This window comes from Peromyscus californicus, unplaced genomic scaffold (genome assembly GCF_007827085.1).
Source record: "Peromyscus californicus insignis strain IS unplaced genomic scaffold, ASM782708v3 Scaffold_10__1_contigs__length_136768540, whole genome shotgun sequence".
NCBI lineage: Eukaryota > Metazoa > Chordata > Mammalia > Rodentia > Cricetidae > Peromyscus > Peromyscus californicus.
Genome location: NW_026294391.1, coordinates 63,542,271 through 63,556,524, shown reverse-complemented (window position 1 = coordinate 63,556,524; position 14,254 = coordinate 63,542,271). Strand labels below are relative to the sequence as shown.

Sequence of the window (14,254 nt, the reverse complement as noted above, 5' to 3'; positions counted from 1 at the left end):
CTAGATTTCCTGTTTTCTGTCAGGAATTTTTTTAATTTAACATTTTTTTTGACATCTGATGTACCTGTTTCTTCTGTTGTGTCTTCAATGCCTGAGATTCACTCTTCCATGTTTTGTATTCTGTTAGTAATGCTTGCATCTATAGTTTCCAGAATTCACTCATTATTGCTTCTGTTTTCTTTTCGGGTCTCAAACTGTTTTATTTGTTTCCATCAACTGTTTCTTTCTTGGTTTTCTTGACATTCTTTAACAGATTTATTTCCTCCAATTTTTTGATTGTCTTTTCCTTGATTTCTTTAAGGGATTTATCCATCTCCTGTTTAAGGACCTCTGTAATCCTCATAGAGTTGGTTTTAAGGTCATTTTCTCGTGTTTCAGCTGTGTTGGCATATTCAGGGCTTGCTGTAGTGGGATGACTGGACTCTGGTGGTGGGTGCCATGTGCCCCTGGCTGTTGTTGTGTTCTTACACTTACATTTAGGCATCTAGCTTGGGAATGATTACAGGTGTAGGTGCTGTTTTCTCGATTTGTCTTTATTGGATGGGTGTTTCTTCCTTGCTTTCTGTTTCCTCTTTGTCCTACTGGCTGCTGTGCCTGTGCTTGAGTAGAGGGTCTTCACTCCTGTTGGGGCTGGGCGTCTGGTGGCCTGGATGGCCTCTGGTCCAGTCGTGGGTTTCTGCCCAAGTTTGGGGCTGGAGTTCTGGCTATATGTGTGGCCTCTGAGCTGGCCAGGGGTCCTCTGGGGTTCAGGATGCTGTCCTGGCTTCAGGTGGCATAGGAGCTTAGGCCTGCTTTTCAGGGAGTTGGCCTGGTCTCTTGGGTTCAGGACACTGGTCTGGCCTCCGGGGTTCAGGAAACAGGCCTGGCCTCTGGGGTTCAGGATGCTGGCCTGGCCTTTGGTTTTAAGCGAGCTGGCCTGGCCTCTGATGGGGTAGAAGGCTGCCACAAGAGGTGTAGGCTGAAATATGGTGATGAGGAGAGGAGGGGAAGTTGGAATTATACCAGGTGACCACAAGCGGGATGGGGGGCAGTCTTACCTGGTTTTCAGGATGCCGGCCTGGTCTCTGGTGAGATAGGAGGGTTCTCCCAGAGGTGTGGGCAAGGCTAAGGTGCCGAGGAGAGGAGGGGCACTGGGGGTTACACTGTGTAGGCACAGGCAGGGCAGGGGGTGTAGAGGATGTCTTGCCGGCTTTTCAGGGAGCTTCCCTGGCCTCTGATGGGGTAGAGGTCTTCCACCAGAGGTATGGGTCAGGGTGTGGTGATGAGGAGAGGAGGGAGAGTTGGAGTTATGCTGGGCGAGCTCAGGCTGGGGAGGGGCAGTCTCACCTGGGTTCAGCACATCCTTCGTTATGTTAGGAAATTTTTTTCTATGGTTTTGTTCAAAAAGTTTTCTGTGCCTTTGACCTGGGTTTCTTCTCCTTCCTCTACTCCTCTTATTTGTAGATTTGGTCTTTTCATAGTGTCCCAGATTTCCTGGATGTTGTGCCTGGGTCTTTTTAGATTTAACATTTTATTTGACTGAGGTGTTCATTTCTTCTATCTTGTCTTCACTGCCTGAGATTCTCTCTCCATTCTTTTGTACTCTGCCAGTGAGGCTTACTACTGAGGTTTTAGTTTAATTCCTAAATTTTTCATTTCCCCTGGTACTTCTATTTGGGTTTTCTTTAGTGCTTCTATTTCTACGTTCATGTCTTGAACTGTACTTATTATTTCATGCTTGTGTTTTCACAGACCTCATGAAGGGCTTCATTTATATCCTCTATTTTGAAGTCCTTCTCTTTGGGGAGTTGGAGGTGTGGTGGGAAGAGGGTATCCTGCAAGTAGGTTACAGTAAGGCACCGAATTATCTAGAGAGGTGGGGAAGAAAGGGCAAGGAGTGCCCCGAGTCTGAACCAGGTGTTGGAGTTTCCAGTGAATGAAGTTGAGGTGGGAGGAAGGACACCTGTCAGCAGGCTCTTTGTTACAGGGCTGAGGGTGAGAATGGAGAGAAGACAGCAAGGAGAGTGTGCTTCCCCTACTGGAGTCCCTGCCAGGTGTGGCCACTAGGGATCCTGGGTGGAAAGTGGTTTTCGGTTTGGGGGCCTGACAGGAAAGAAGAGGGGTGGACTAGAAATGGGGCTGAGAGGGTCAAGGGGAAGGAGGAAAGCTGACTCCGCTGCAGGCTTAGGTGGAGTCTCCAGGGAAGGGAGACAGAGGAAGGAGGAGCCCCTGCAGGCAGTCTGTTAAGGGCTGGGGATGTGCCTGGGGAAATGGCAGTGCTGGACAGGAAGGAAGTGAACGGAACCTGCCTGTGTTTGTTTTCTTTATGCTAGTCATTCTTAGGCTGTTAGTGCTGGGATGTCATGTAGGTTTGATGTGCGTTTCTTAGCTTAGGATGCTGTACGTCTTTCCGTACATTTTTAGCCATCTGTACTTCTTTTGAAAACTCTGTGTTCAGTTTATTTCTTCATTATATTGATTGGATGGTTTTTTACTGTTTAAGGTTTTAAGTTTATATTAATTACCTGTCTGAAATACAGCTGGCAAAAATCCCTTCCCATCTTCAGGTTAGCCTTTCATTCCATTGTTTTCTATTTTGTTTTGTTTTTCCCTGTGGTATACAGAAACTTTTAATTTTCCTGCAATCCTAATTGCCAATTCTAGTTACTATTTCCTATTTCAGAAACCCCACATCTATTACTTGAAGTTCTTTATATTTTTCCTTACTTTGTTCACAGTTTCAGGATTCACATTAAGGTTGTTAATCTATTCTGACTTTATTTTTATGCAGGATGAGAAATAAGAGTTTTGTTTCATTCGTTTAAAGGTGGATATCCAGTTTTTCCAGATTCCTCAGCAAAATGTATTGAACTAGCTGTGAATTTATGGTTTTGGCACCTCTGGAAAATGGGATGGCTAAAGTGGTGTTTATTTCTGTGGCCTTTATTCTTTTGTTTCCTCCTCTTCAGACTTACTCTTCAGACTTCTTCAGCCCCTTCCAGGAGCCCCTCCTCCCACCCCACCTCCATTTCCTGAAGGGAGCCTCTTGGTGTAGATACAGGGCCCCCCAGCCCTTCCAAATCCCTTTCTCCTCAGACTTACTCTTAAGTCCTGCTGCCCCCCACCCCATCTCCAGTCCCTGGGGACTCCAGCACTTGCTGCAGACCCAGGATCCCTTAGCTCTTCCCCACTGTCCCTTCCAGCCTCACCTTGTAGCCCCTCCCCATTCCTTTATGTCCCCTGTCAAGCCACAGGAACACTTTCCGTTCAGACACACAGGGCTGAAACACAGGCAATTTTCATTCTCCTCCTTGGCGTCCATTCTGGTCTCTCTAGAATTATTGTTAGTCCTATAACAGCTTGCAGAGACCCTCACACCCCAGCTTCACTCCCTGGGGACAACTCTTGATGTGGACAGTGGTCACCTAGCTCTTTCCAGCTCTTCTTACCAGCCTTTTCTCCTAGCCTATCTTTATTCTTTTGAGTTACCCTGTGACTCATCAAACCATTCTTTTCTACCAGGGACCTAAAATCAACCACGCTTGCCTAGGAGAAGCAACCTTGCCTAGGCAATAGCAACCAAATAACAGGGCATCCACCCAACAAAGAGGAGACCAGTTAGCTACACCAAGATACGCTTCAGATATCATAACTCTGGATTCCTAGACCCCAGTGCAAAAGCACAGATGTGAACAGGAAGACACTAGGCCTCCTCCAGAAAACAGCAACCCTATTGCAATAGACCCCGAAAAAGGCAATTTAGGTGAAGCACAGGCAAGGACTTCAAAATTATAACACTGACTATGTTCAAGGATCTTTGAGAGAATATGAATAAATGCCTTCATGAAAACACAAATAGTTGAATGAAAACATTTCAAGACATGAATTGGAATTTAGCAAAGAAATAGAATCACTAAAGAAAACCGAACCTGAAATAAAACCCAAAGTGGAAATAACAAAATGTAGAACAGCAAACAAAAATCAAGAGGTAAGCCCCACTGACATATTAAGACATGTAAGGGAGAATTTCAGTTATTGAAGACTGTAAGCAGGCACAAGAAGCTACTAAACGACGTCACTCCATGGAGAGAAAAGCAGTCTAGTGGGACAGGCTGCTGGGCTGTCTCCCGTAGCAGAGGACAGGACCCAAGCACAGAAGCTTATTGGGTTTTCTATGGGTAGATAACAAGGGGAGACAATTGGGGGCCACAAGAGCTAGGTGCTGAGCACGGGGACTGTTTTAGAGATGGGGTGCTGACAGCTGAAGTTAGGAAAGATCAGCCATCTCTTAAGGCTTCTGAGAAATGTTTAAGGTTTGTTTCCTAGCAAAATCCAGCCCACATGGAGGTCCAGCTTCATCTTAAAACATCACCAGGACTGCCCTTTTGGGGCCAGTTTTGTGACCTAACAGAGACAAAGTAGAAAAAATGGACAGCCCAGTCAAAGTGTTAGATCTTTTCTGTTGGTCTGTGTGCTGTGCTGTTTTGTAAATGTGGGTATTTTGATACAATTTGAAATCAGCAAACCTGTTACTTTGTCTATTTAGGATCTTTTGTACCTCTAAATCCCCCATTTAGTATATATTGGCCATAGATTAACATAGCCTTTGTTGTGTTGCTATATATTCGTTTAATTCCTATTATCCTTGGAATTTTTGTCATGAAGTGATGTTGAACTTTGTCAAGATATTTTCTGCATCTGTTTAGATTATCATGTGATTTATACTCTTTAATTTGTGTGCTATGTTACATTTGTTGATTTGTACATGTTGAGCTATTCTTGGCATCTCTGGAATGAAACTCACTTGATTATGGTATACAGTCTTTTTAATATGTTACTTAATTTCACGAGCCATTGGTGGCAACATTTAGCTTTCTGGGTGTGTGTCCTTGGTAGGTTCTTACCTGAGAGATCCCCAGAGACTTCTTATCCTGGGGTAGCTAATGTCTAGGCCAAAGTCCCCCCCACCCCTACACCCACCCACTCACTGCCCAAGTCCACAGAAAGTAGGAGAAACAAACAGAGCCCAGAAATCTATGCTGAATGGGGAGAAACAAGGAAGCTAGCACTTTCCCTGGATGTCTCAGTGCTCCATATCTCACTTGGGCTAGCTATCCCGTGATAGATAAAACTGGAAGGGAACTGACTCACTGGACCTGACCTCGAAGCTCTGTCTGGCTCCTGTTTGGCAGCAAACAACACAGCAGGGAAGCAGCTTCAGAGTCCCTTAGCCATAGACCCAGACCTATCAATGTCCACTATGACCTTAACTTGAAGGGATTTACACCAGTAACGGTAACCCTGAAACCACTGTGGTGCTCTTCATAGGCCATGTCTTCTACTGCCTAAATGTGATGCATAAAGTGTTTCTGGGATTCCTGAATTGTGATTGTCCCTTGTTTTCAGGTCTCCCTAGAATAGCTCAGTCTCAAACAATAGCCCCTTATATAATTTTTGGAGAGGCCGCCTTACTGTTCTTCACAGTGCCTGTGGAAATTTACATTCTCACCAATAGTTGTTCAAGGCCTCCCCTCTCTTCAACCACAACAGCATTTAGAGTTCTTTTTTGAAGTGAGCCATTTTTAATGGGTTGTGATGATACCTCATTCTGATTTTGATTTGCTTTTACCCTGGTTGGTGACATTGAGCATTTTTTATATGCCTACTAGATTGGTATGTCTTCTATTAAGAAATCTCTACTTAGATCTATTGTCCATTTTACTTGGTTTATTTGGGGTTATTTGTTGTGGGTTTTTTGGAGTTCCTGGTATATTCCAATATGGATAAGCAGCTAACAAATGTTTTCTCCTATTCTCTGTCTGCTCACTCTGCCAATTGTTTCCTGTATAGATGTTTTCAGTATGATGGAATCCTGTATGTCCATTTTTCTGTGCTTTGGATATCATACCAAAAGTACTCTCAGAGCTTCACGTCTCACATTTATATTTTTGTTCCACTGTGAGCTGAACTTCATACAGCGTAAAAGGATGTCAAGTTTCTGTATTTTGAATGCAGCTTTCTTAGCATCATGTATTGAAGTGGCTGACATTTCTCCAGTGTATAATTCCAGTGCCTTTGTCAAAAAATCTTTTTAATGTAGTAGTTGGATTGGTTTATTTGTATATGCCTATTCTGTTCCATTGGTCTTGGTGTCTTTGTTTTGTTTTGGTTTGGTTTGGTTTAGTTTTTCAAGACAGTGTTTCTCTGTGTAGCTTTGCGCCTTTCCTGGAACTCACTTGGTAGCCCAGGCTGGCCTTGAACTCACAGAGATCCGTCTGGCTCTGCCTCCCAAGTGCTGGGATTAAAGGTGTGCGCCACCACCACCCGGCTTGGTGTCTTTCTTTTAGGCCAGTACCTTATGCTACTTTGGTTACTAGGTTTCAGTAGTATGTCTTGCAATCAGATGCTATTATCCTTCTAGATTTGATATCTTTATGCCTTACTTCTCTGACTATATGCATTGTTTTCCATATCCATATGGATTTCAGAATCCTTTGCCCTGTTCTATCAATATAGCCATTACAATTTTGATGAGGATTGCTACATACTGCCTATTCCTTCTCCTCTATGTAAAATCCTTCCCCATCTTTACTTTTTAACTATTTTAAATGTAACATTTAGAGCATTGCAGTTAAATCATTCAGCAATGTTTTGTTTTTCTTTTTTTAAATTTTCTGGGCTTAGGGAGATGGCTCAGTGGGTAAGAGCACGTGTCATGCAAGCATGAGGACTTACTTAGTTCAAGGCTCCTGAACTAGCGTAAAACGTTGGACATGGCATGGAGCATGTGTGTAACCCCAGGGTTGCAGTAGACAGAGACAAGCAAGACCCCCGGTGCTTGCTGACCTGCATCCTAAGTCCAGGTTCATTGAGAAACCCTGTGTCGCGTGAATAAAGTGGAGAGGGATACAGCAGAGCACCTCATGTCCTCCTCTGCCTTCACACTTGTGTGCAACTACACGTGCCACCCCCATATCCTCGCAAAGCATATATGCACATTTACACAGATAACACAAATGCTTTTCTTCTGTCTCCTTCCTATCCTCTCCTAGAACTAATCTATTTCTCATCAACAAATCAATAGCATGTACAATTATGAGCAGGTGTTGACTTCTTGTAATATTATTGGATATAGTGTTATACCAGCCTGCTGTGCACCATGAGGAAGGAGAGAGACAACACTTAATAGGTTCCAAAGATTTTATTGAATCACCACATAAGCGAGTCACTGATCAATCGGCTTCAGGACAAGGACTCGGGAGCCTTGTTTCTCCTGACAGCCCCAAGCAGGGCAGAAGTGGGGTTTATAAACACAAAAATCACAAACATTTGGTGCTGAGTTATGGTTACAATTTTCCAATCTGGATTTAGAGACTAGGGGCTTCCTTGAATGTTCCATCACTGTCAACTGACATACAATGCAAGCCTTTCAGTCTAGCCAATAAAATCATTCATTTGTTCCTTCTGTTATTAGGAACAGCCATAATGTTTCTAGAGAACTAAAGATGCATAACGACTATTTCTCTGGTTTAGAGAGCAGAATGATCAGTCATTGGAAAGTTCTCAGCTCCCCTAGGGCTTGGGAACCTGAACTTTATTTCACCCTGCAGGTAAAATGGAGTCTGAAGTAAAATGACAGGACTCAGGCCAAGATGCTTTTGCCTGCCCCCTTCAATAGCTGGGTAAATGAAAATATACATACCACATAACGCATGAGTTCCACTTCCAAGTTCATGCACCCAGAATTTCCTTGTGTGTGAACAAAGAAGGACACACACATGGATATTTAACCATTCTCTGTGATAGAAATTAATTTAGTATATATGCTAAATTTAGTATATTTAAATATTGCCAAGTGTCTAGCAAGGAGTTATGTTGAATGGACTAAATCACTAGATAGCAAAAAAATTAAATGTTAGAAGATTAAAGAAGGTAAGCTGTAGAATGTTACAATCTAATATTTAAATTTCAGGAAACAGTGCTACTTTAGATACGGAGTTTTAAAAAACAGACAAGACAGCCGGGCGGTGGTGGCGCACGCCTTTAATCCCAGCACTCGGGAGGCAGAGGCAGGCAGATAGATCTCTGTGATTTTGAGGCCAGCCTGGTCTCCAAAACGAGTTCCAGGAAAGGCGCAAAGCTACACAGAGAAACCCTGTCTCGAAAAAAAAAAAAAAAAAACCAACAACAACAACAAAAAGACAAGACTTGTTTGTGTGTTTTATTATTTTCTGAACCTTTTCTGCATTTGGAAACATCTCTGGAGCAGTTGAAAGAACAAGAGAAAGGAGGGACCCAACAAAAGAAGATTTGTGGTGCTTGAAACCATCCATCTTGTTACTGGTAGAACTGTGACCGCACTTTAGAGTTTCTTCTTGCATGCTCAAACTATTTTTAACAACTGTATTAAAATGAGGAGGTTTTTGATTAAACAGACTGTATTTCGTGAGAACTCTTACACCACAGTAAATGCTCCACTATAGGACTGGGTATGATGGATGTGCACCTGTAAGCCCAGGTCTTCTGGAAACCAGTGAATTGCAAGCTTCAGGAATTCGCTAAGTAACCCTAAGTTACTTAGCGAATCTCTGTCTCAGGAAAGCAACAACAACAAAATAACCAGAAATCCGTATGAGATTAGTTCCACTGTCTCTAGTAGACATCAAAACCCAGTGATATTAAATTTCCCTGTTTATAGTTCTATTGTTGATATGCAGCATACATACATCTAATAGAATTTAAACTGCCTCTTAATTACATGTAATGTCTAGTATAATGTAAGTGCTGTATAAATAGTTAGCTTTCTGAGCTGTAGGCATAACAAGATGAAGAGTCTATACATTACAGGTACAGATTCTTCTCAGAATGTTTTCATTCTGCATTGGTTAAGTCCACAATTGAACCCTCATAAGGTTCTGCCCCATAGGTACATACTTTAGGCATACTTTGTCTACTGATATTTCTGTCGAAAAAGACATTTTAATGTATTTCTGTTACTTTGCCAAATTATAAGTCTAAGCTAAGTTTAAATCTATTACACATAACTAAAATGGATTTTTATGGGGATTTCTAAGTTAGATCACTCCCGTAGAGTGTTACATTCCTCTGAGAGGTGAATTATATGTGAACCTGTCTGCCAGTATTGTTCAGACTTTAAAGCTTAACATACAGAAAGTGGCTCTCTGAAATGGTGCATGCAGCGCCCTCTTGTGGCATGAAAAGTATTTTTTAAAGGTTTGTTTTAAGTTTTGCAGGGCAAGGAGTTGGTTTTTTCCCCAAAAGATTTATTATTCTACCTTTAAGTATGTTGGAGGAGGGGCTGTGTACTAGTGAATACATGTGCCTGTGCAGGACAAAAGGCATTATATCCCCCAGGTTTGGGAATTAAAGGCAGTTGTGAGCCTCTAAACACAGTTACTAGGAACTGAACTGCTGAGCCATCTCTCTAGCCCCTATTTTAAAATTTGTAGATCAGTTTCCCAAGCCAAAACCCACCCCAAAAGATAATACTACAAAAATAGGAATTCGTGTTTGTTTGTTTGTTTTATTTCAGAACCAAGTGGATATGCTGCTTCAGGAAATGGCTGATGAAGCTGGGTAAGGTGTTGCTATTCCAGTGCTTTTGAATAATCTTGATCTGATATTTAGAGGTTTTAAAATTTGATACTTTGGAGTTATGCTGTGGCTAAGTGTTTTTGCCTAGTATATGTGAGGTCCTGGACTGAAGCATAAGCACTACTAAAATTTGCTATGGATTGAAGAATTTGTCTTTAAACCATTAGTCCAGCTGGGGTTTTTGACTCTTTCTAGAGTTAGTATTTTAAGGGCTTACCTTTTTCTAGCCATTCTCCCAAAGACATGACTCTTCAAACCATAATAGCATATTCTTTAAAATCTTTGGAGATAGTTTCATTCAGAGTGTGATATTAAGAAATAGATGGAGATGATCAAAGGGTGATCAGACCTTTGCCCAATGTCTGCTATACACAGCATATATCAATGTATAGATGTTTTCTAGAGATTTTGGGGGAAAAGTCAGTGATCAGGCCATTGACGCATAGGTCAGTGTGAATCCTAAAACTGAACAATTTGTGGAAATTGTGCAAAGGACAAAAGCATCATAAACACAGAAGCTTGTCATTTGTTTTTCTTAAGTAATCAGTACCCTTTTCCACACAGCTGTTGCTATGTCTGTGTCTGATAGGGACTACTTACTTCAAATATTTCATGTAGGGGAATAACTTGACCATGATATCTGTTACAGACATCGTGTTTTGTCACTGTTCTCTGTAGTAATATTAAGATAAATAACCATAGTAGTAAAAAATAAAATGTTGAAAATTCAATCATGGAAATGCCTTAGATTTTTCTTTCAAACCTAGATTAATAAAGTGAAATAAGGTTTACATAGTCTGCATATTTTTTTCTTCAAGAAAGAGAAAATTCAGATACTAAGAAAATAGAGTTGATAAACATGACTCTAGTGTATAAAGTAATTCGTGATTAGAATGAACAGTGAGTGACATTTATCAATTTTTATAACAGTAATGAATTATTAATAAGTTAAATCCATGTTAATAATTGTTAAATAAGGTTTGCAGTGTTTGAGAAGAAGGTTTAGATGTTAGGTTGTGTACCATTTTGCTCCATTAGTATTGTGACAAGCCCACAGGCCAGCACAGGGTAGTAGTACAAAGGGTGATTTTCATCATAAAACAAACTAGGGCATTGTTACAAAACTCCATCTTAGTAATAAAAGACTAAGGACTTGTTTCTGTTTTTTCTAAAGACTAAATGAGAGGATTTGGACTTGAAAAGATAATGATAGCCAGGTGGTGGTGGTGCATGCCTTTAATCCCAGCACTTGAGGGACAGAGGCAGGCGGATCTCTGTGAGTTTGCGGCCAGCCTGGGCTACAGAGTGAGTTCCAGGAAAGGCACAAAGCTACACAGAGAAACGCTGTCTCACAAAACAAAACAAAAAAAAAAAAAAAGAAAGAAAGACAAGACAGTGATAGAGATATTATAAAATGAGCACTACCAAATATTATAGCCTTGCCTACTGTCAGTGGTAAAGCTCAGTAGGTGACTTTTTCTAAGGCTAGAGCATCATTTCTCACCGTTAACAGTATTGACACTTGGAGTGATTAATCGTAGGGTCTGTTTCAAGCATTGCAGTATGTTAGCAGCATCCTGGCCTCTACACTCCAAAAGCCAGTAGCACCGATTCTCTACTTGTTGAGAGATACTCTGCACGTCTCCAGATACTGCTAGCTATTCCTTGGGAAAATGAGACCAGTGTTGAGAAATTAATCCACTCAGCAACTGAAGCAACAGAAATAGGTAGAACCGCTGATAGAAAAATGTTAATGTCCACCATTAAGGATGTTTAGGTAGCCATTTGTTGTTTTATTCTCATAATAAAATTTTAGTATAGTCTATGTTTGCCTTTCTAACAACATCTGCCAATAACATACTATAATGACTTTTAAAATTACTGTTTTACTTGTAGAGTTTTCACATGATAATACATGATTTTAGAGACAGAATAAATAGTTTATATTCTAAAGGAAGAGTGCAGTAGAGATTAAGGTCATGGACCTTGGAGGTAAGCAAACAAACTAATCTAGATCTATGCATATGCTATCTCTTTCACTGGGGTGATGTTCTTGGGCAGCTACATTAAGTTTCTTAAATCCCAGTTGTGTAGTTGGATGAAATTCTTGGTTCCCCAAGAACCTCTGAATCAACTAAACAAGGCTGATATAACTTCACAGAGACTGAAACAGCCAGAACAGAGCCTACACGGGTCTCCACCAGGTCCTCTGCATCTATATTATAGCTCTCAGCTTAGTATTTTTATGGGACTCCTGGGTGTGGGAATGAGTGGGCCTCTGATTTTTGTTTCTTCTTTAGGGCTCTTCTCTTTCTGTTGGTTTGCCTTGTCCAGCCTCGATGTGATGCTTATTGCTATATTATATTATATTATATTATATTATATTATGTTATGTTATATTATATTATATTATATTATATTATATTATATTATGTTATGTTATGTTATGTTATGTTATGTTATGTTATGTTATATTATGTTATATTATGTTATATTATGTTATATTACGTTATATTACGTTATATTACGTTATATTTTGTTATATTTTGTTATGTTTTCTTGTTCTCTTAGAAGCCTGTACTTTTCTAATGAGAGACAGAAAGAGAGCAGACCTGAAGGAGAGGGGAGGTGGGGAGGAGAGAGGAACTGGGAGGAGTGGAGGGAGGGGAAACTATCATCAAGATATAGTATATGAGAAAAGAATCTATTTTCAGTAAATGGAAAATCATACTTAAGATTTAAAACATAAAAAACTAAATTTGAAATAAGTAAAATGAAAAAAATCTTTACAAATTTTAATCAAGAAAAAAGAAGAAAGGAATTACTGGTTCCTAGATGGAAAATTCAGGAACTGAATACTAACATGAAAATTAACACGAATATTAGATCCTTAGGCTACATTCATCTAGACTGTTTTGAATTTTTTAACAATTTATTAATTTGCCTTCACAGTGAAGGAGACAAAAATTATTATGGTCTTTTGTTTACTGCAGTAGATCATTTCTCAGTCTTTAATTAGCTTTTCTATTCCAACATTATACCATCTGTATGGATCACTATTTGGACTCAAGAAAAATACTTTGAAATCATCAGTCATGTATCCAAAATCATTTTGAAGACATTCCAGTTCTATTTACATGTAAACATGGTTGTATTTTTATTTAAAGTGATAAAAGTAGTACTCAAGTTTGTCTATATTAACATTCATTTATTCTGATTATTTTTAAATTTATCTTTAGCCTTGATCTCAATATGGAGCTCCCACAGGGTCAGACAGGGTCTGTTGGTGCAAGTGTTGCTTCTACGGAGCAGGTAGAGGTTGAATTTTATTTTGATTCATATATTTGATTCATTATTTAAATTAATAATTTGGGAAATGTATATTTCATATCAAATGTATACATTTGTATATAAGGAAATATATATTCACCTTTTTTCTACTGACCACATCATTAAAATGAACAAAACAAGAGCAGCCAATGGCTGTGTAACTGTGGGCATTTTCAATTTGCGTGCACATTTCATTGTTTAGATTGTTTTGGTAGCCTTTGTAGGTGCTTTTCTAAGTTCCTCGATATCTTTTGAGATATTTAAGAAGAGTAAATGCCTGATGTTTATATAAGTTTTATAAACAAGATTTTAAATTTTATTTAATATGTAAGGGAGTTAAAATTTTTAGTGGTTTATATTTGTTACAGCCTTTGATGATTTGTAAATTTGGCTTCCTCTAGGATGAACTGTCACAGAGGCTTGCTCGTCTTCGTGATCAAGTGTAACTTACATAACTGGTGCTTCTGTTTCCTCCATGTGTGTCTGAAACATCCTTTGTGTGTATGTACATATATATGTATATATATATATATATTATAAAGTTGCACTCTAGTTAGAAAAACACCATACATGCCAGAATGTTTGAACATTATTTATATATGATACTTTCTTTTTGCCTTGTTTATTTTGCAGTGCATTAAGAAATTCCAGGGAATTTCCACATTGGCAGATTTATAGTTCTGTATATTATATGTAAAAGTGTGAGGGGCATATTTTTGTAGATGTCTTTGACAAAACTAGCATTAGTTTTCTGTATACTATACATCTTCCTCAAATATTAGAGCAAACATCTAGCACCAAAGTACTAAGTAAAGTCATTTTATCCAAATAAAGGCATTTTTTTAATTGCAAGGAATTTTCAGTCATTGTCTGTGATGGAATGTGATTGTATAAAAATAAAAACAGAGAAAGCATGTTTATTTAATATGTTTGCACAGCCCCAAGCCTCTTATTTTAAAGTATCACACAATAGACTGTATTGTTTTCTATGGGATTTTTAAAACTTAACTTTATTTTGTATGTGTGGTTGTTTTGCCTGCATGTATAACTGTGTATTACTTGTGTTCCTGGTGCCCACAGAGGCCAGAAGAGGACATTGAATCCCCTGGAACTGGACTTACAGACAGTTGTGAGCCAACATGTGGGTACTGGGATTTGACCCCAGCTCTTCTAGAAGAGCACCAGTGCTCTTAACTCTTGGGCCATATACCCAGCCCATTTTGTTTAGTTTTGTTGTAGTTTCTTTCTGTTTGTTTGTTTAACTTTAGAGACAGCACGGGAAAATATAGCCCAGTGTAGTCTCAAACTCGGTGATCCTTCAGCCTTGTTG

At 39.6% G+C, this 14,254-nt stretch overlaps 1 protein-coding gene across 1 annotated transcript in view; it reads left to right on the top strand.

The window, feature by feature from the left end:
- The window catches only part of LOC128108325 (charged multivesicular body protein 1b-2), a 47,564-nt gene extending 33,715 nt beyond the window's left edge, over window positions 1-13,849 (top strand). The window contains exons 6-8 of the mRNA XM_052734752.1: window positions 9,533-9,576; window positions 12,834-12,906; window positions 13,326-13,849. Coding sequence (XP_052590712.1) covers window positions 9,533-9,576; window positions 12,834-12,906; window positions 13,326-13,370 — 162 coding nt within the window. The 3' untranslated portion in view covers window positions 13,371-13,849. The remainder of the gene's footprint in view (window positions 1-9,532; window positions 9,577-12,833; window positions 12,907-13,325) is intronic.
- Window positions 13,850-14,254: the final 405 nt, after the last annotated feature.